At 42.9% G+C, this 22,998-nt stretch overlaps 1 protein-coding gene across 1 annotated transcript; it reads left to right on the forward strand.

Moving 5' to 3' along the window:
- The first annotated feature begins 11,414 nt into the window (after positions 1-11,414).
- TMEM9B (TMEM9 domain family member B) lies at positions 11,415-22,929 on the forward strand. Its single transcript, XM_074918306.1, has 5 exons — positions 11,415-11,579; positions 13,309-13,400; positions 16,789-16,897; positions 17,849-17,983; positions 21,756-22,929. Exons 1-5 carry the CDS (start codon positions 11,496-11,498, stop codon positions 21,909-21,911), a joined length of 576 nt encoding a protein of 191 aa, XP_074774407.1. The 5' UTR covers positions 11,415-11,495; the 3' UTR covers positions 21,912-22,929.
- The last annotated feature ends 69 nt before the right edge of the window (positions 22,930-22,998 follow it).

Genomic DNA, 22,998 nt, shown 5'->3' on the forward strand with positions numbered 1-22,998 from the left:
GATGTATCTGCAGAAGGTGGGGAGCTCTTAATGCCGCTTCAGCCCTGCGTGTCTCACCTCTGCTGACCACATGTGCCCCTAAGCAGTGGCAGGGCCAGCACTGATTTACTGCTCACCTCTTTTCACCTCTTTCTCAAAGACCAGGAAAAACAACCTCCTCCCTGCAGCGGACGTGCAGACACTGCTACTGCAGGTGAGGACACCGCTATCACCCCGAGGTGCCTTCGGGGGGTTCACTGCCTGTGGGGCTGGCACCGGCCCGTGCCCCGTGCTGTGGTGTCTGGCATCAGCACACTCTTTGTGCCTGGCTTGGCTGGGCTGGGCTGTGCTGCAGCCACAGGGCCCGTGTTGGCATGCAGTGGGCTGCAGCTGCAGTGTCCCCGTGCTTTTGCTGGGCAGCAGCCCCATGGGTGACATGATGGGTGTGAAAACCTCGTGCCCTAGCTTGGTGGCAGAAGACAGGCAGCATTGCTCCTCCCAAGCGATGAAGCACTAAGAGAGGGCTGCCAGGAAGCCTGGGACGAGCAACCTGAACCCAGACAGCTAAAAATCTGCCTGCTGTAAGGAAATGGTAGGCAGGGTGAAGTATGGCTGTTACCTGCAGCCCCACGGCGCCCAGCTGGCCACCATGTTTTCCAGGAATTGCCAGCTGTGGAGCTTCTCAATGGCAATGCCAGCAAAGGCAGCGCTGAAAAATACTGCTAAAGGGAAGGAACAATACTAAGACCTATGTTCTCAATGAGAAAAACAGTATGTTTTAAAGTATTGCTATAAATCTCAGTCCTGTCTTCCTTCACAACAGATCAGATGAAGGAAAATGAGTGAATGAGCTTGACAGCTGAATCATGGAGAACAAGGGCAAACAGGCTCCATCTGAGAAACTTTTCAACACCAGACAGCGCTGGCTATTAATTTGAAAAGAAAAATGTAATTGGAGGTAACTGGTCTTCCTGTATCACAAATCCAAAAAACCACTTCAGAATCCCTGGGTGGAAGCCAAAGCCCAGCATGAGTGCATTGCAGCCCAGTGACCTGGTTTTGCACAAGCCAGTAGAGATCAGGACACACAAAAAATGACCAGGATTTTGCCGGTAGCCTTTTTGGGTGCTGGCAGCGAAGGAGAAAACTCATAATTGGGCAAAACATGACTTGGAGCTGGCATAACAGGGAAGCTGGGTCTCAACAGTGCAGACGTTTGAGAATCCAGTGAAGTGGGTCTGCTCTGAGTGGTGCTAGGGGAAGGGCTATTTGGTCTTCTGGCTTGGCAGGTTTAGAGAGGAAATCTGTGGATTTTAAGCTCCTACTCACAGAGAGGTCCTCTACTAAAAACATCATGATGCTTCTTGGTTTAGGCTTCAATGACATTTCTCAGACTGACTTTTCAGGCTAACAGAAGGGGAAAATGGGCTCTTGTTCCTCCAGAAGGAGACGACAGTGTATTTTTAAAAACAAATTATGTATGAGGACTAATTAACTTGGCATTTACAGCTTAACATTCTCCTAGATAAATTTGCTCCAAGTGAGACCACATTTTGTTACAAGGAAGCTTCTGCCTAGCTCCTGCTGCTTCATATGCTGTGATATTAAGGTCACAAGCCATCTTCCAATGCCCTGATCAGTGCCTTCCAATTAAGTAAGAGGTAAAGTGAAGATCCCAGGTATGGTTTAGCTGTAAGGGCTGAGACATCTCTCAGTGGGGCTGCTTATGATCCTGGTCAATGTTTTAGCAGCTAGTAAGAGCCTAGTGGGATGGGTTTCTAGAGGAGCTTGCTACAGAGCAATGGTTTAACCAGTGGAGACGCTGTTGTTTCTATTCACCTTAGAGAGTAGCTCTGAAAAGGTCGTACTAATGAGGGGAAGGAGATTATGTAGGTGAGGAATTTATCTCCCTTCTCTGGCACTAAGGCTTTGCCAAATAATTCACTCCCTGAGCATGCTGTGGTTATGGTTAGCAGGCTGGGGGGGATGGATAGCCTGGATGCATGGGCAGGATGAGGCAGGCAAAAATCCTCCTGTCCTTGCTGCTGCAGACCCCCCAGGCCCCTGCCGTGGTGTGCAGGACACACTCATCAGTAACCTGTCCCACCACAGGAGCTCCAAAACCCTGTTTGCTTATGCTGTGCATGTGCTTTAGGACTATGTAGCACAACAGGGCAGCGCTTGTTCCACTTGGTAGGGAGGTACAGCTGAAGAGAGAAAGCCTAAGCTTGCTTTGACAAGGGGTGGTGACACTATTTGGGTGTTATTTAACTCTCAGAAAAGCCTTCCTTCTCCTGCCAAGATAATTTTCCACCCCAGGGAACATCCCCTGCCCTCAGCAGTGCACCTGACAGCGTGCTACTGGGGATTTATTCATTATCTAAGTAGTTACTGTAAAGAAGGGAAAACAGGTTCACCTGTACCTATCCAGAGAGCAACTGAGCAGAGTGGCAGCTGAAAAAAAAAACCTACTTGGAGAAAGCATTAATGTGATGAATCACTGTAGTCTGTACAAAGAGGGAGTTAATAGGATGCTCTCATTCAAAAATTGTATTAGAAGACGCGGATGGCAATAAGCCCACATCAGTTTCTCTCCCCGCACTTCCGCTCTCTGCCGTCCCAAATTGAGTTAAGGTGATCCAGATGCACCTCTTATTGCTTTAGGAGAAAAAGATGGCTTATGTTTTCCTGAGGGTCACAGGGAACTAACACAATACAAGCCAGACACAGCAAAGATAAAGCCGCATCCTCATCGGTGTGAGCTGCCATGGTCGCAGTGAGATCAGTGGGCATCCCCAGGGCCCGGCTTGGGCAGAGGAAGTCTCAGGACTTGACAGGATGAAGGGATAAAATGCACCAACCATAAGACTGGTTTGTGGGAGGGCTGCAGGTCTGCACGACCACGTGCTCATGTGCAAATGAACTTCTTCCACTCTTTTAGATTTTTCTTCTCTTAATTTTTAAGCTTGAATTGACACATCTTCAACTAACAAGGTCAGTTATTCACTTTCCTCACTATTCCCACAATACCAAACTATAAACATAAGCAGTGGTGGTGGGTAAACAAATGAAGGAACCCAAAAGACACATACACAAAAGCCAAATAAAACATTCAATTGTTGTAAAGCCCAGAAGCTCTCATCCGGGCTCCAGTATATTAAATACCATACAAAGCGAATGGACTCAGTGTCGAGCTTTTGAGGCTGGTGAGTTAAAATTAGGGCACCCTGGCTAGTGAAGAAGGGAGGCAGGATAGCAAAAGGACAGACATGAGATTTTAGTAGAAATAACTGTGTGCTAAAATAATCCCTAAGAGACTGGTGTTAATAACCAACAATCCCCACAGCCCTCCTGTGGAATATGCTGCACACCACAAAGCCCATCACAGCTGCATTTTAGGTGGGTGTAGAAGGAGCCTCCCAGGGAGCACTGCTCACAGTGGACTGCCTCCAGGTAAGTCCCACTCTATATGAAGAAAAGAAAAGCTATGTATTTAGCAGAATCACCTGCCTATAGTTATTGATCCGAGACTTGTATTTATTGAACTAGAGATCATGGCTGCTTGGCACCGCTAAACTGCAGGCTAGCCCAAACAGCTTTCAAAAAAAGCCACCCCTGCTCTGTTTGAAAAAGGTTCCAAAGTTTGATCTTTTTCTTGATGCAGCAAAACTCCTTTCTGCCCTTGAGCTGAGAGAAGTGGCTGCTCTTGTCAGGCAGAGGACAACCAGAAACACATCTCAGAAGCACATGCTGTACTGGGCTCTCTGGAGACTGCTAATGATGTTTGATTAATTTTCATTATCAGTGTGAGCAATCTTTGGGCTCTCTCTGCATCTGTCTTATTTAGAGTTGTCTTTTCTTTCTTAGCCAAATGGCAGCTTCTACAGACAGTGATCTAATTGTTCTTCAGCACCTGCTTGAAGCCGTCCAAGTTAAGGGTGGACATTGTGTAATTTGCAGTACACATGATTTGGTCTTTAAGGCTCGGATCAAATAAAACGGAATAGCAGATTAGGCAGTAATCGAATGAAGTGGAAGATAATGTGCAGGCTGATGCCGGGGTCATAGAAATGCTTGGGCTGGACAACACTGGACTACACAATAATGGACCAAATCAAAGTATGCACGTTGCGGTCACTAAGTGGCAGGACAGCCTTTCAGCAGATACCCTGAGCTCATAACATACAAACCGCTTCCTCTTTACCCGGGCAATGAGCTTTTGCAGTGCATTTTATACCAAGTCTTTGCAGCGCTGTAAAACTCAGATGCATCAGCCAGGGCACAATGAGTTCAGTTCCTGCTGGTGGGGCAAATGCCTGGGGTGGGTTATGTGCTGTCACCTATGGGCCTGTGGGCATCCTCCGATGCGGTGCGGGGAGCACCCCGTGCTGAGCTCTGTGAGGGTGAACCCGGCTCCTAGGTTGGGGCCGTGCAAGCTTTTCGAGTCACGCAGAGAGGCGCGAGGAGAGGGGTGCTCAGAGGACTGCTGTCGGAGAAGGGTGCACAGAGTCTGGCTCGCTGACCAGCTACGGTGCTCTGTTATGGACGCTCACCACCGCGGGCCAGCAGAGGTGGTAGTCAGCCCATTGATCACACCTCGGAAAACCTGTCCTTGGTATGGCCATGGCCATGCCAGGACAGCACTTGCCTGCTCCCAGGGTTGTGCACACACTCGTCAGTGTTCAGCTGCAAGTTCCTCTCAGTTGGGCAGGCTTGAAGAAGACCCTTTGAGGGCTCCAGCCCTGCGGTGAGCCCCAGTAAGAATCCCAGCCTTTTCTTGGTTATCAAGCCAAATTTTGATTCCCTTCTATCTAGATGACAACATGCACTCATTGAGGCAAATACTGAGCAGCTGGGGGTCATACAGCCAAAGACACAGACTAAGCTCTTAGTCTACATATAAAAAGCAAAACAAACTTAGAATCTGTACCAGAAAAAAAGTTTTTAAAATGTTTTCACTTAAAAAAATAGAATACCATCCTCCAACTCACTTTTGCACTGCACTGGATTGGCAGGCAGGAAAACTTAGCTCACTTTTCTCCACTGTCATCCAGCTTTAATGCCCTGAACTCATCTTCATGGTCCACATTTCTCATCTATACAGCCAAAAGCATCAGATCCAAAGACTTTGGCCTGGAGAACTGCTGGCTTGATTGATCTGTATTTGGCCCTCATGAAGGCCTCACTCCTGGGGCGGTCCCAGGAGACATACAGCTTTTGGAGGATGGGCAGGATGAGGCTTACCTCCAACAAAAGCAGATCTTCCTCTCTGCAATAATTAGTCCAAGTAACTCCCTACCTTCTACTACATAAAATCAGGAGTTATCTGAAGTACTGTTATATTTTAATTCACTTCAGCAGACATGGAGAATCAGGCACACTGTACCCAGCACCAACGAAAACAAATATAGTCCCTGGAGCAAAAACAGAAGTGATTCCCGATTACATTACCGAGCAGCAGGGCACAGTGTAATAAGGCAAACCAAACTCAGACATCCTCCCAGTGGTGGTGGAAAGCTTAATGCTCTCTGCTCTGATAATCAAAACAGTGCTATTTCAAAAGGACCATTTTTTTCCTTGTAAAATACTTTTTTTTTTTTTCTTTTTTAATTGAAGGAAGAGGCGTTGTCCAGGGTTGAAAGTTGCAGCCTGGGCACGGCTGTCAGATGTGATGAAGCAGTCAGGGGGAAGCTTGCAGGGAGCTGCTTTGCAGGGTGTTGTCATGGGAACAGAGCAAGTAGGGCATCCACCATGCCGTGTCTTCCACACAAACTCTGGCAATGCAGTGGCATAAAATCAATGCTGTTCAGCAGCACTAGGAGAGCCAGATATTAGGTTGTCTCTAGTAGAGATTTAATCTGAATGAAAGGCAAAGGCCAGAGCCTCCCATTGTGTGAAAGCTGTGTCGCTCCTGGTCTGAATGGAGTGAGACGTTACACCAAGGGAGTGAGCATCTAGGCACAGACATCAGAGTGAAAGGACTGACATTAAAAACACCTGGTGGAACCACAGTTTCTTCTAAGAACCCTCTGAAAAAAGGTCATGTTAGAAAGCAGTTACTGAGGGCCTTGTTTACTTAGATGACTTTGCTTGATTTGCACTGTTTGTGCACATGCTAAGAGCCTATGGATTTGGCATCCGTGATGATTAATGGCAGAATACAAAGGGTTGAGCCCCGTGTGTACGTCACCACTGCGTACAAGCTAAGAATACAAAATACTGCCATAGTGTCAATATTTGTGGTCATCTGATTCCCTTTGCACAATGCTGTCTTTGAATGCAACTTACCTCCTTTGTGCAGGTCTACATATGTGGAATTATTAGAATTTTCTTTATGCTTATAAGACATACCTTGTGTGAAACTGTGGTTGCTAGGGACAAGCAATGGTTAAGAATGGTTTCCTGGGTAAAGAATACAGAGATTCTTGCTTCTGCAATTATAAGGGATGAAGTATCTAAAAAAGAATATTGTTAGTGTTACACGGCAGAGACCAGTGAAAGTAGGATCAAATGCAATAGGTAATAAGCCAAGATCTGAGAAAGGTTGAAAATGCTAACTGAAAAAAGGTTAAAAGAACAAAACTCAATTAATTGCCTCCAAGCTTTCATTCTGCCTTGCCCAGGTCTGCTGACAAAGTAAAGAGCTCCTAATTAAAGCAGTCATCTGCAGCGTAACCATCTTGCTGCCGCTGACCCAGGCCATCAAGATGCTGAGTGTATGCTCCTCATTTCCTACCAAGACCAAAGTGTGAATGAGGGGCCCACATCCACCCAGGGCTCACTTGATGTGTGCTTTGGAAAAATGACCAAAATAGCAGACAAGGGAAGAAAATGGAGCCAACACATGAGGGGTTTCCAGTTTACTTGCTGAAGTTGTCGATTAAAGCCCCTTCGCTTAGCAACAAGTTTGAGAAAAGTAAATAAAAACTTTACCACAAAAAGGCCTGTAGTTGTATTGTATTCATAGTCTTGCCTTGCCTTTAACATATCTCTCACTAGCTATGGTGTTTCCATGAAGGTTGCAGCAAAGATTGGAATGAAATGGCTGGCACAGTGACTTTACTTTTAGTGCTGATCCCTTTGAATACGAAGCAGGGAGCATGAATTTATTAGAGGAATCACAGTGGATTACTCTGTATGCGGAAGAAAGCATGGTTCCTTTTGGGGCACAGTTGTCTCCATGCAAACATGTCTCTGGCAAAAGGTCTCCTGGGGAGAAGAAGAGGGAGTACAGGACAATGTGTGGAGCAGTGCCGACCTTGGCTCTCCCATGGGCAATGCACACAGGGTGCCTGAGGTCCTGCCTAGTTAGGACTGGGCCAGGCCTGGTGGAGGCTGTTACTAAATTTTGGATGAAATAAACAAATGCAGAAGCTGTTCTTCGTGCTGCAAGAGGTCAAGTCAGAGCTGTGGACTTAGAGATTGTCGTTAACCAGCTGAAGTCCCCGTCTCATCTACAAACTGCTGTTCCTTGTATTTGCAGCACATATCCTTTGCTGAAGGAAGGGACATGCACCAGGAATTGCATTTCAATTAGTGACATATATCACTAATTGAAACCATGTGCAGAACATGGCATGCTCCCCACGTGTGTGATATGGGGAGTCAGCTGGCACTAACAAAACGCTCCAGTGAGAGAGTACTGACTGACCTTGCATTAGCAGAGAGGGACCTTGAACTCTTACAGCCCGCAGAAAAGTCAAGAGTGGAATCACTGAGACAGAAAGATAAAATAAATGCAGAGCTCTTTCAGCACTTCCCTCCATTTGCTTCATATCATAAATATGAATACAAATATAGAAATACAGAGGTAGACAGTTTGTCTAGCTTGTCCTTTCCATATGCACATATTTCTGTTGTGAAAGGCTTTACATAACTTCTAACAGCAGATTGCAAAATAATGCCTTGGTTATGGAAGGAAGCCACCAGCCATTACACTGCATTACTGTAATGTAATGGGTCTCTGTGAGGATCTATATTTGGAAAGCTTGCTTTTATTGTAAACCTTGTACCCCATCCACCCCGCTGGCATCGATTCCTCTTTGTGTTCTCCAGAGACCAAAGACCACGAGGCCGGAATACCAGCTAGACCTGAACAGAGCCACTGGGGTTTTGGCCCACAAGAGAAACTCTTGAGACAAAACTGTGCTGTTTATTTTAAGGGATGCAGCACCAGTGACAGAATGTATTCCAACGGATGCGGGTGACCGATCTGCTGAAAGGTGAATTTCTCATTAGCTTAGAGCGATTGACATTGTAATTAATTGCTTCCCACACTTCTTTGCTAAGTAAAGGCTGCTGTAATAACAAGTGCTGCCATCATTTTAATTTTTTAACTGAACATAGGGAATAGACAAAAAAGAATCTGTACTTACTTTGTTTTTCTTTCTGTGCAAATGTCACATTGCTTTCATGTTGGCAATGACTGCAGAAGTGCTGATTCAATCACTTATTTACATAATCCCTTCAGATTTTTCTTTTGTATCATTGTTGATAATGAAGATATTTTCTCAGTTGAGAAAAGGAAGGGAAGAAGGCATGTTCCGAATGTGAATAGGCTGAACTGACATAAAAAGATGGTAATTTGCATTAGTAAGAAATAATCATAATGCAGATGATTAAAATTATGGTAAATACTGTCTAACCTACCTGCCCCGAGGAACATCCACCCTGTGACAGTGAACGGCCGTTCAGCTGCAGAGAGCTAAACAACCCTAAACAAACTGACGCGGCACAAAGTCCGATGTTATTACCACTCAGTGCATAATGTTATTTTGCAGGGAAAATGTTTTAAAATTCACTATTCGCATGTGAATCTGTGCAGCACAGTAAGGAGGAGGCTTAGTGAACTGTTGGCTACAGAGATGATGCTACTTTGGGAAGGCTTCTGCAACAGGAAAGGAAAAGCAGAAGCCCGCTCTGCACGTACAGTGCTTGTAAATATAAAGCTCTTTATAAGCTATTTTTATAAGATGACTGAGCAGGAAAGATATGCCCCTGGAGTGGCTCGCCCCCCCTGAAACACCTAGAGATGCACTGCCTGTACTGTGTCTTTGTTGCACAGTCTTGCCTTTGCTCCCCAAAGCCCTGCTCAGTGCCCCAACAGCCCACACGGCTCACCCCCTCCGCGGCCAGGGTGGGACCAGGGTTTCACTCTCCCCAGAGCCTCGGAAGCAGAGCTTTTGAATGATCAAAGGGACTGCCGGCAGCTCTCGAGACGACTACGTGTGTGAATATTGATGATGGTGACAAATATGACAGCAGCTACAAATTGTGAAAAGCTCACTTCTAATTCAACAAAATGCACTGATTGCAAAGCGCAAGGTTTAGCTTAGAGAGGCCAGCGCATAGCTGCAACAAAAACAGATCTCGTTATTGAAGCACATCCTGTACTTTTAAAAAAAGCAAATTAGATGTGAGAGCTCAGCTCCATTAACTTGAAGTGAGTTGGTTGGATAAGGACTGAGTTAGCAGTTCAGGGAGCAGCCTGTACACTGCTAAAGCTCAGCCTCCACAGATAAACCTTTGAGAGCTCGCTTGAAGATAAAACCTATCTTCAGCCCTTCAGAAGATTAGATAGCTGAAGAGCAGTTATAGTCAGGGCAATAATTTAATTTTTTTTTTTTTTCTTAAAATCACTTTCCTTTATAGTTCTTTTTTTTTTTTTTTTTTCTTCTGATACTGTTGTGCTGACAAATAAATATTGATTTAAAAAAAACCCTGGAAAAATCTAAATGCTAAGATAAAAACTTCCAGTACTTTTTTTCTTAATAATCCAGCAGTTTTACTTACTAAATCACTGCTTACTATTTTCTAGGGGAAGAATGGAATCATATTCTCGAAGAAGTAATCTTTACCTCCTGCAGCACCAAGGGCCTGTGGCTCACAAGCTTCCATTTCTTTTTCTGGTGTTCCTGGATTTGAGGAAGCTTCAAGACTGGGCTTGAAGGTCCCAAAGCTGTTCCAGCCATCTAACAAAAGCACATTTATTACCTGTGTATTAGAAGTCTTTGAGTGTGTTAGAAAATTAGTTTACCAGACTATCTAGTAGAAATCTTTTCCTACACTGAGCTCTTCCAAATGCAGTGATGCCTCTGAAATGTTATTTACTTCAGCTCAAAACTTGATCTGTGTTTTTCTAAAGATTCAGTGTGTTTTTCAACTCAGCAGTCGATTTGCTCATCGTAGACTACGAGCGTGGGTGGTGAGGAAGACACAGAGCCACCTTCACACTTCAGAACACTTCCATTGCAGATACAGTCATTACACAGACAAACTGTTTGGCTAAGGCTGAAACCTGATGTACGCTCATTATACTCTGCTAGCAATTTCCCCTGAATTTTAAATAAAGGTGTTTTGTGTATCCATGGTAACTCAAGCTCCTTTACCAAGATGCCCACTGTTAGTATTACACAACTCACTGTATTAAAACCAAGTATAATAGCACAATTGAAAAGTATACTATATCTAAAGGATTATTTTAGTTCCTATGAAATTACAGCTACTAACTGGGGGCTGGGGAAGGAGAGAGGGTATAGAGCAGCTTTTGAGGATGTACAGTGTCGTTACTTAGCAGTTTAGGACAGAAAAAAGATGTAAGAAAGACACAAGGTATAAAAAAGAGGAGCGGGCACAAATGGGCTGGGTCACACAACCAGCTGTTCCTCTGTGAAGCGTGAGAGAAGCTGAAAGGAGCCCGAGAGGTTTCCCTGGCTGGGCTCGAGCCCTTGGCAGCAGCTGCTGTGCCAGGGACAGGCCGGAGCCAGCCCTGGCAGCATCAGGTGGATTTGGGGGCTCCTACCCAAGAAAGTAAAACTTGGAAACCCCTTGATCGCAGGGGTCTGCAGCTGGAAATGCTGCTTCTCACCAACCTTGGTTGCCTCTGAGGGAATGTGAACGTTGCTCGTGGGTGGAAATAATTTTAACAATCACACTGCAAATGGGGAACACTGCTGGAATTTAGCGATGCCTTCTCCGAGTCTCTCTGTATATAATGTATTAAGATATATAAAAATTGCCCTTGTATGTTCAGTTATGGAAAAACTGGATTATCTGCAACTCGGACGTCTCATTTAGAGTGCTACTTGTTACCACTTTTAATCCATTTCAATACTTTTTGTGTTTCTCCTCTGAAAAACCACCCCGCAGCGGGCGAGCGCTCCGGGATGGCAACTGCATCTGCTGGCCTGGGCTAAGGGGCTCCCCCGCTTACCCCGGGGCGCTCCCCGGGCGTCACCGCCAGGGGACCCCGCGCCCCCCGCGGGCTCGGCGGGTGTCCGGGCGAGGTCCCGGCCCGGTCGGGGGCCGCCCCGCACGGCCCTGCCCGGGGCAGCGGGGGGCCGGCCCGCACGGCCCCTCCCTCTGGCCCCGGAACCTCCGGCGGCGCCGCGGTTCCCGCGGGGACGCCCCGGCGCCGGACGCCGCCTCACGTGAGGCCGGCGGAAGGCGGAAGTGATGGCGGCGGGCGCGGCGGGGCCGGCGGCGGCGGCGCGGCGATAAAGCGGTCGGGGCCCGACATGGCGGCCCGCTGCGGCGGCTGGGCGCGCCTCTGCTGGCTGCTGGCGCTGGCCGCTCTGGCGGGGCCCGGCGCCGAGGCCAAGGTGAGCGGGGAGGGGCGCGGCGCGGCGCTCTTCCCGGTGCTGGGGGTCTCGCCTCCTCCGCCCCGCCGGTCGCTCGGTGCGCCCCCCGCGCCGCCTCGGCCTGCTGTGGGGTGAGGCTGGGGCCGGTGGTGTCGGCTCAGTACAGCCCCTCAGCCGCCCCGCGGGCTCCGGGAGCGGGCGGCGGCGCTTCCCGCGGGGCGGCCGGATGGAGCAGGGCCCGTCTGCCCGGGGGCGCCGGTGCCCGCACCGGCCTTCAGTTTGCAGCAGTTTGTGTATTTTTGTCGTGATGGCCGGGGCCGCCGACACGCGAGGCGGCAAGTGACAGTGCCGTACCCGCAGGGAAGGCCGTGCGGGGCTGAGGCGGCTGCGGTGGGGGCTGCCCCGCGTCCCGCCTCCCCTCCAGCGCGGCGCTTCCCGCGGGCCCTGCGCGGGCTCCGGCCGCCTCACCCGGGGCGAGTGTCCCCAGGCGCTGCTGCTGCTGCTCCCTCGCCGTTAATACTGGGGACTGGAATCTGAGCCTCTCCGTGGGTGGCTGGGAGCATCGTGTCTCCTAATAGTGAAGGTCTTTCCTATTGTCCCAAATAGCCTCGTGTCTGAATTTTCTCCTTTTTAGTGATGATCGGCTATCAGACTTGTCTGTGGTGAGACCAGAAGTACTGACAAGATTTTCTTAATGATCTGTACCCACGTAGTGTTACTCTGGCCTTATAGTTCAGTGTAGAAGTTTATTAGCAATCTTTCTTAAGACATTCTTTTGCAATGCTGTTAGAAACTGCCTTGAACTTCAGATAAGCCATGTTTATCCTCTGTTTCTTATTATTTGCTTAAATAAGATACTCTGATTTGGGTTTGAGAATGATTTAATCTGTAACCCCTTGCTGACCATCTCTGTTCTCTCCAAAGAGTTTTCAGTTCCTATGCAATTTGGGAAAGGAAGGAATTATCCTGTTTTGATATACTACACAAAGTGATCTTTTTCTGAAATTTGGTTTTTCCCATTAGTGGTCTCAATGTTAATTTTGGATGCTACTTCTTTCTCCCCGTCCATAACAGTTCATTTTCCTCACTTCTTTCTGCAGTGCCTCTTGTTGCTTATGCAAATTTTAACTTGTAAAAGCAAGTTCTAGACATACAGGTTTCTATCATTTTTCACATTTATTTTGCCTTTGTTTGGAATGACAATTTTTTACCTTTTTTCTCTACCATGCACTGTCCTGCTGCTGTTTAAGAGAAGTAGGTTGTACTAGTTCCTGTAATAGTTTTCCTTATGGAGTTGTTTCTGTTGTGGTCAGGGAGGACAGAATGAATGACCCACAGAGGTTTCTTTGCCAACTTCCATTTAAAGTTAATATTCTTTCATTGATTTTAAGCTCATCACTCTGTCAGTGTTACGCAGTTATCTTCATATTGAACAGCTGAGTATACCAACATCAATAACTTCTAAATGTGTGTTATTTCTTAAAAAGAAAAGTGACCTTAAACTCCAGGTTTTTCTCCTGAAGAATGCATTTGCTATCTAAAATAACAGTGTTACTTGACAAATTGCTCTGCTTGCTTATTAATTTTGAAAGGTTGTTTGTAAACTTGAAGGAAATCATGAGTAGGACTATTCAAAGATACTTGAATGTAGTTTATGGTAAATATTTCAGGCATTATGTGAAGAGTGCTTTCTGTATCTGGCTATGGTTACTGATGATAATTTGTTATAAGCGTGTTGTTTACTTTACAGAATTCTGAAGATGTCCGATGTAAATGCATCTGCCCACCTTACAAAGACCATTCAGGCCAAATTTACAACAAAAATGTTTCACAGAAAGACTGGTGAGTGTGTGTGCCATAAAAAAGTTATAATGAGTCTTACTAGGTAAAGACTTGTTCCATAGTAATTATATGTGAATCTTCTACAGTGCTGCCAGGAGAAGTTACATCTCTTGCATAACTTCCTACAACTCTTCTTTTAAAAGTATTCTGGAATTAAGCCTTGTCCCTTGATAGAGTTTGAAATCTGTAGGTTTTGCCCTGTCTTCTGGTTTACTTGTTTGCATGTTTATTTAGTCTTGGAAGTAGTAAAAAGGAAGAGGGTATTGTAATCTGAATTCAGTGATGTGTAAATGGTGTAAAGGCAAGGGTGCGTGGCTATGGAATTAGAACTTGAGAGTATTGTCTCCTCTTTCTCTATTCTTCAAGCCCATCATATCATTTAGAGACTTTTGTTTCTGGAGACTTCTGTTCCTTGGAATTGCAACCGGAGAGTGCAGTTATGAGATGGCCTGAGCCATCTTGCAACACATTTTTTCAGAGAGAGGTCTTGCATCTCTGTGCCCCAGCAACATGCTCTATTGTATTATTTAGGCCAGCTATGGCATTTGTGAGACTCTTCTCTAAGCTGAGAACTGATGTGCATGGCCAGGGGTTGGGGAAGAAAGGAAGTTGACGATGATTTGTTACACTGGCATATCTCCCTTGTGTAATTTCACCTTAAGTGTCATTGTCTGTGTGAATCATACAAATAAAACACCATGTTTTAGAGTTGTGTCGATGTTTGAAGTGCTCGGATTCTTGGGTCAACCTATAAAAACGTGACATACTGCTTGATGTATTGACTCTTCTTCAGTTACATTAAGAATTTATAAAAGGCTTTTTAGTCTGACGAGTAGCAGCAGGTTGGCATCTTGATTATGAAAATTTCATGCTCCTGAGTAGGCCCACAAAAATAATTATAGGAATAAAATTAGTGATACAGATATGTATAGAGTTGTGCCTTGACTTAGATTACTTATAGGAGAACTGTGAGAAATAACACTGTAAAATATACTGTCCAATCAAAATTACTATTTTCGTTTCACATGATTATCTTAACAGCGTTAGTCTGACTATGACAAATTAAGTTGCAGCAATGAAATGTAGTGGGAGAGTTCTAGCTGCAGCAGACATTTCAGAGTAGCAGTGTTACTGCTCTGCAAATGAAAATGGATTATTTTTTTTCAGTGGGTACTGCTTAGCATGTACATTACTAGCAGACAAGACCCTGTTTCGCTTTAAATCAGTATTGATACTGACTGAAGGAAAAATGGTCTTTGAAGGCTTGACTAATTTTATGTTGACAGATACTGATGCATACAGACAAATTTAATGCCGTACTTTGGCTTCTGCATCAGTGCAAGTGGCTTGTTATTGAACTGGGTGATGTACACAATCTTTTAGGTATTTAGATGAGTTACCCTTGAGACAAGAGCCAGATCAATTTTTAGTGTCTTTATGAATTATGTACAGTATAATGACCACTTATGGCTGGCTTGTCCAGACATAAGATGAAAATTTAATTTTTCATGTTGAGCCTGTAATGTGCATCATGATACTCTTATTTAGATGCTTCACTTCTTTTACTTGGAGTGGTCTGTTCTTTGGCTTCAGACTGGCAGACAGCGCACTATGCTGACATCAGTATGGGCTGGGGTGCTTTGACACCAATAAGTGTTTGCCCTTTGGGACTCTGGTTTGGAACTATTGCAGGCAATCCCATCCTGATGGACAATGTGCTAGGCAAACATAGGGGTGCCTGAGCACCTGCAGTTTTAAATAACCCACTTGAGAAGTGGTGGTATTTGTATTTTGTACTTTGAAAGTGTTGGTGCACAGAGGCTGACTGCAGTGGCAGGAGGGAGGACACCCTCTACACGCTGGATGAACTGGCAGTCTGTGTAGAGGCTGTCCTTGTGACTAGCCTGGCTTGCCCCGGAAGAACTGCTTCCTTGGTGCTGTTAAAGGGAGAAACTGATAATGTAGAGGCTGTTGAGTGGGAAAATTGTTTAGAAAAAAAATATCAGCCTTTTCTACATTTTTCTCTAAAATTGCCATGGAATTATAGTCCAAGGAAATATGAAATTCTAAGGCTTTGATAGATTTTACACTTCCTTACAACTTGAAACACTGAACTGGAGGAAGAAAAAAATGCAGATGTTAATATTTGATATATTCACAGTACCAGATTTACTACTGTACTTACACTACATAGAGGCTTTCTGCTATACTTGTACAACATATTGATGCAAGCTTTCAGTCATATGAACAGAAATTGCTAGATTAAAACTGCATGTATTTTTGATTCTGTAGCTTGAATGCTGCACTCCACCACAGAGGAATGTAATTTGGCTTTCAAATAAATGAGAAAAATAAGCCTTCCACTCCCTTCCAGAGAATGTGACTTGACACTCAGTAGTTTTAGTTATAAAGAAGAAATATAAGGAAACAGAAGCAATGAGTTGATGTCTGGCCATGTGTTTGCAGGGATGTAGTCTAGCCCAGCAGAGTGGTGAATCCTAGGCTGCTGCTGTCACTTCATGTGTTTTGTTTCATTACCTGCTTCTGACTCTGCTAACGTTGTTAACCACGATGAAGGTGAAACATGATTTTTTGTTCTGTCAGTGCTCAGCAGGGACCCTGGGATATGAACTCTGAACAACCAGCTTGAGTCAGCAGAAAGACCAAAATGACCTAAGTTATTGGTGGAAGCGGTTGTCTCATGGCAGCTGGATTTTAGTGCTGTGATATAGAGTGCCCATAGAATTGTCAATCATGTTTTTTGGCATGGGACTGATGTAGATTTTGTGATCTTTTAAGTCAAATTATGCTTTCATATCTCAGTCCAGTGCTGAAAACTGAATGCTATTTATTCACTACCTTGTTGCTTAGAGAAACAACCCATCTGACTTTTTTTTCTTTAATGCCTGTAACTTGTGATGGCAAGAAAAAAAGAACTTCTGTTCTCTTAAGCAAAGCGAGGTTAATTTCTCTTCAGAAGGTGGAAGGGCAGAATAAGGCTCTTTTGAATATGATAAAGAAAGAAGTGTATGGCTGGAATTTACTTTCATCCATGACGTCAGTGTCAAATGATGCATTCATGCTGGGATTCAAATCCTTGGACTTGTTGTATTAACAGCTTTAATACTTTCACTGAAAAGTGAAAACATTTTGAATTAGAAAGGTCTTAAATTTGTTTAGCAGCTTGTCAATAGCTGAATTTCTTAAGTAAAATTGTAGAGTAGTGATTTTATTTATTCTTTTTTAAAATCTTGGATACCTATAACAGAACAGCTGAACTTAAGCAAAGGTGGCTTCTCAGCTTGTGCAGCTGGGGTCTGCATGTGTAATGGAACAGGTAAGCTAAAACCAGCTCAAAAATGACTAAGCAGTTTCTGTCTTTCTTCAGTGATTGTCTTCATGTGGTTGAGCCTATGCCTGTCCCTGGACCTGATGTAGAAGCATACTGTTTACGTTGTGAATGCAAGTATGAAGAGAGAAGCTCTGTCACAATTAAGGTAAACAATATAATTCTGTTGGCATATATTAAATACTTCAACTGATTAGTAAATATATCTGTCTTCTAGAGAAACATTCTTTTTAAAGGGAAAATTTTTCTAAAGCAGAGTAAGATTTAACTTTTTTTAATGATAGTTGCTCACAATTTATTTTGAGTAATAAAAGCATCAAGCTATATCTGAAGGAATGGGCTTGAGATCCTTTACTGAAGATCTCCACTTCGAGATTAAGCTTTACTCCTTACTGAAATTCTGAGTGTTCTAGAGCATTTTGTCAAGCTTTGGACTTCATTTTCATTATTATTTAGAGGGCCTCTCATTATTCAGCTGTCTTCTTACTATACATTTTCTTTGTCCATTGGCAAGCTAAAAAGCAAAATTGTCCATGTTTGCTCTAATAGATGGTTTCTGTATTCTTCATTTTCTTATCCTATTGAAGCCATTGAGCCCTAGGCTGTGGTGAATAATTGTGCAGTGCATCTTTTATAACAGACTCCTTTTTTTTTTTGGTCTTTTAGAAGTTCAGTATTTCTTTTTGCCTTCTGTTTTTCTTAGTGACTGAATGCAGATTTGTGCTAGAAAATGGAGACCATGCAGGAACCCCCAAATTTATCACCCCAGTTTAAAGGCCAAACTGAACAGTTGCCTTGGTTGAGATGAAATTTAAAACACAAAGTTGTTTTAAGAGGGATAGCATAAGATTTTTGGCAAGGCATCACTAAGAAACTGCTTCAGGCTGCTAACATCTGTCTGCCCTAAAGCCTTTTAATACCAGGTTGTAGTTTGGCGGTTTTTCTCTGTTTGTGGGTTTTAAGTCATGTGATGACACTACCAAAGATCAACAGGCTCATCACAAACTTTGCATGTACTCTTCTTTTTGTCCTTGTTTCCCACTGAGCAACTGTGGGGTAATGTCACAATTCCAGCATAAACTCTGCTTGCATTGTGTAGGTTACAATCATCATATACCTGTCAATTTTGGGCCTACTTCTTCTGTACATGGTGTACCTTACACTGGTGGAACCTATACTGAAGAGACGTCTCTTCGGACATTCACAGCTCATACAAAGTGATGAAGACATTGGGGTGAGTTCACCAGAGTGCTTACCTACTTGGGTTAACATAAAGATTCAGCTGGTTAGTTGTTAAATTCCTATTTGGCATGAGCAGGTGTTTTGGCCAGGCAGTGTAAAAGCATTTTCTGAAGGAAGAAAAGAAAAGAAAACTCTGTGATGACCTCTCTGAAGCCACTCTTTCATTTTTCACTGGGCTAGAAAGTAGTAAGATGAAGATTACTTCAGTTATCCCAGCTCTAGACTCAGAGGTACAACTAGAGTGTTGTACCTCTAGAGGAGGTACAACTTCAGTGTTAATGATCCGTACAGTCTTGCTAGTGATCACCTTTATGCAGGTTGCTTACTGCTTAGTTTTCTCTCTACAAAAAGAAGAAAGTAGAGGGGTTGCATCTCCTGTTGTTTCAGTTTGAATTTGTTGATGCTAAAAATTCAAGAAATTATTACAATGAAGTAAAACAGTGATTGATGCTGAAATAATTTGTTGGTATCACAGCTAGAAACCAGAATGTGATAGTGTACTCCAGCAGATAAGAACAGCCTTTTTTTGGGAGGAAGAGGGGAGTAGTCCATTAGTGACTCAGTTTCTTGTTGTTACTGGCCTTTGCAATCTCCAACACGGTGGTTTTGAGTTGTAATAAATGTGGAACAAAATTGTCTTCAGTACTGTTACAGGAAGGGAATGTAAGACCTTACAAAACCTTGTGTTAGAGTGAGACTAGTACCTGATCAGTGTGGAGAAGCAGCACTGGTTGGTGGGAGCAGGTCATCTGTGTATTGACGAGGGACTTAGACTAGTATAAAAATACAGACTATGGCGCTGCATCTGATGAATGCATGCCTGGGAGAAGTATCACCATAGAATAATGTGAAGAAAGTTTTCTAAAGTAGCAGCTGGATTGGTGGTAAAGTGGTGTTGAACTGCACAAACTGCTAAAACAATTCTGAAGTCTCAGCATCAATGTACATTCTATACTGAGCCCTCATGCAGCACTGCTTTTACTGATAAAGTATGCTTCAGGTGTGGCATAACCTTAGAAAGAATTTCTGAAACCAAATCCAGGGTATGAAATGGCAGGATTGCTGTCTGCTTAACCTAAGCCTTTCAGTAGACATGAGCACTTTATTACTGTTGAAGTAAATGGGAACTGGTCAAAAATATTTACAACATTTATTAATATCTTCAAATAGAATCGTTAAGAATATTTTCACCATTCCTTCAATAAATAGGAAGATAATAGGAGGCGATAAATAAGTTTGTTCTTGGTGAAACAAAATTCTGATGGCAACACTTCTAAAAATCTGTTTAAAAGCCCAGTAGTTCTGATTGCCTGTTGCATCAGTGTCTGCATGGATCTGAAGGTATCGAAAGTGGTGAATGCTATGCTCTGTATCTGCAGATTTTTAATGTGAGTTGCACTCAGATTCTCCAGGTGTTTTTGGTGTGAGGACTGTTGTTGTTAGTAAACTGAGGAAAAGCATATTCTTTGGTTCTCCTACTTTTCATCAACAGTGGCTACACTGGCCATCTTGACTTAAAGGCATTTCTGTTCTGCAGGGTGGGATATTACATAGTCGAAATCAAGCATTTTCCTAGATAATAGCTCTTATCAGCTGTGCCTTTATTTACTTTGACTTCACAACAAAAAAATACATGATTGTTACCCAAGTTTAAGCTAACATTGTCTGGAATGAAGGTTCTTCAGACAGAGCTATACTGCTGTGTCCCACTGTTTCTGCACTTCCTTGTGTATTACATGGAGACATATTCCAACTGTCTTCATATTGACACCTTAATATTTTCTCAGTCATTTCTAGGAGGATACTGGGTTTTGTTTTGGTTTGTTTTCTGAAAGGGAGGCATTTGAATGACAGTTTTTCTGTCTACATTCTTATACCAAATTGGATAGTTTCTTTCATGAAGAGATGAACTTGTCCTGTATGCTATACCTCAGACAAATTATATTTATTTTATACTTAATACCTTGAAATCCAGGTTAGAATTTTCTGATTGTAGGTGGAAGAAGTGAAATGAGTCCAATGGCAGAGCTCAGGTTAACTGCAGAATTAATTTACTTTAAATTCTGGATCCATCTTAACCAATTTCATGCATTTCTGTAACTCTTACTGTGACCCTTACCTGTGCTTGTGGAGTCACTAGTGCTTGTATCTGCAGCAGTGCTTGGAACAAAAAGCACTTCAGGTTCTTGTTTAGTTCATGTTGCTACTTTCCCATTTATCCTCCTTCTGTCACAGTGAATGTGAAATAATTTAAAGTTCCTCATGGCTTGTCCTCATCTTTGCCTGCCTTCTTGTAAGTTCTTGAGGTATTGTTCCTTGTCACACTTTGGAAATACCATGTGCATTGATTTTGTTGCTGAATTTCAAGCCATTGATGGCAGTGACAACTGATGAATGTAAGCCACTTCCATAGACCTCTTTCCTCTTAAATTCTTTTTTTCCCCTTCTTGTCTACATAGAGATGGATGGTAGCTAGCATTTGAGCTGAGATTGTTGTTTATCAGGAAAGCCAGTACCATCTAGCTTGTCCGGTACTCTCCATATATTTTATGGTAGAACTGTGTTGCTGTTATGATTTAGTTTCCCTGTGAATGAAGTGATTTGTCACCCGTTAAATTCCTAGGTATTCTAGGTATATCTAACTGCATACATTTTTATGGTGAGATTATGGCTCTTTAGGTCAGGGATTGTCTTTTGTCCTCTGTTAGCATATTTCTTAGCCCAGTGAGGCTCATGTATTGCTTTGTGACCTGTAGGCATCACTTCAGTCGGTATTTATTAATGATAATCTCTGTACTGCTAAGAATTACCATTGAGCTACTACACAATCATGTCACAAAGTATCCATTAATGTAAATGTCTTAAGGTGTTCTGGGGGGGGGAAAAAAGAGTATGAAGTGTAGACATACAAAGACATTTAATACAAAACAATTACATTATTTTTCATTGTGCATTGTATATATGATGCTTTCAGACATAGCTTTAGTAACATGACTTTGTCCAAAAAAGTTTAACAGCCATATAAAAAGTTCAGTTCCAACTCTTACTGTTTATAATTTGATTTTATTTACCATTAAAAAAATAAAGCTTTGCAGGTACTGTTAGGAAACAGACAGTAAATATTAAACAAGTGCTCAGCTGTTGTTGAGCTCTGTCACTTAGACAGCTGTATTGACACTTTGCTTTTAGACAGCTCAGTACAATAGGTTTAGTTTGGTAAACATCAGAGTGTGTTGGTTTTATATAGCAGCTGTGTGTGAAGATACTGAACTGCCTGATGGTAAATGCCCATGAGCTGGCACAGAACTGACTCTTTAATTCAGTTTTAAATTGAAGTGCATTCACAACAATAACAGGAGGCTCCCAGCACCTGGGTCTGTTCTAGGCTTCTGTCCCACCAGCTACTAATGGCTGCAAGACTGTGGTTCTCCATCTTGCAGCTTGGCATGATGTCTCTGGGCAGCAGATAATTGTTTGACTGTACAGTGAAGCTTGGTCTGTTTGGGAAACCTGTGGAGGTTACTTGGAATGAGAAATTGAATTAGTTTTAACTATTTGGAGACTTGCTTGGTCATTATTACTGACCAGCTCGTTGAAACAGCTTGTTTACCCTAAAACAAACAAACCCAAAAATCCCCACCCCTAACAACTAACTCCACAAGCCAGAAAAAAACCCACATCCTTTGGAATGTAACAGCCAAAAAGACTGATGTAATTGCTCAGTGGAATTATTGAGATCTAACTAATTATTTTTGGCATTCCAGGATCACCAGCCTTTTGCAAATGCACATGATGTGCTGGCTCGTTCTCGGAGCCGCGCCAATGTATTGAACAAAGTGGAGTATGCCCAGCAGCGTTGGAAGTTACAGGTCCAAGAGCAACGCAAATCTGTCTTTGACCGTCATGTTGTGCTGAGTTAATTGTGTCTCAGTAAAATAACTACAGGGAAGTGAAGTGGACTAATTGAAAGAGCTGATTTATGTCTTCCTGATCCTGCCAATTCAGAAGGGTTTTCTTGAATAATTCATTATTGATTTAAAAAAAAAACTAAAGAAAAAAGTATTTGAACTTTGAAGGAATGTACTGGAGTGGAAACAATTTAAGATTATTAGTTAACCAAAAGCTAAAATCTTTACATTTTCAAATGGCTTTTATTAACAAAACTGAAAAGAAAACAAACCCTAAGATACCTTGGGTTGCCGCTGTGGTACCTTATTTACAGTTGTGACTTTATGGTGGTTTTTAACTATATATTTCTCTCAACTATTTATGTGGTTAAAAAGTACCTTGGAACACAGTAATTACTTATAGCTCACTAATCACTTTATGTAAAGACGTTTTGTAAATATACTTGGATTTTCTGCTGACTAATGCTAGGTAATGGAAATCTAAATCTTGCTGTGTAGTTTTCATACCAGAGAATGGAATCCTTATTGGCTATATTCATCATTTGGTTTCTTGCACTCGTACTTTCAAGATGCTTGTATGTCAAGTGATGTTTGCAGATTTAAGGTAAAACTTAAATGGACACTGACTCTGAGCTGCATACTTAAAGTACTGTGATGTAGATAAACTCAAATGCAGTGCATATCAAGACAGTGTTGGCATTTTGTTCTATTTTGCTTTAATAGCTTAATATATTGTATGTGTATGATCTCTTAAAGTCAAAAAATCTTTTCCCTTTCTTTTCATGGGTAAAGTCTCAGGAGTTAGTATATGATGAAATATTTATTATAAAAATCTTTCTGCATTTGTCTGGATTGATTGTGTAAGGCACATACTTTCTCTAGCACCTGTCATCTTGGGAGTTAGGTGTATTTTTTTATCCGTGATTCTGTACTCATCTCTCTTAAGAGGTATACAGTTGCTAGATGACTAACTTTCATATATCCCCTTTGGAATGTATTAATTAAAGATAAAACTGATTTTTGAAAAATGGATTTGCATTATCTGTATGTCATTATTTTTCTCCCTTATTACCCTGTGTGTGAATTCCATCTTTAAAGC

Source organism: Athene noctua, chromosome 14, assembly GCF_965140245.1.
Source record: "Athene noctua chromosome 14, bAthNoc1.hap1.1, whole genome shotgun sequence".
Classification (NCBI taxonomy): Eukaryota; Metazoa; Chordata; class Aves; order Strigiformes; family Strigidae; genus Athene; species Athene noctua.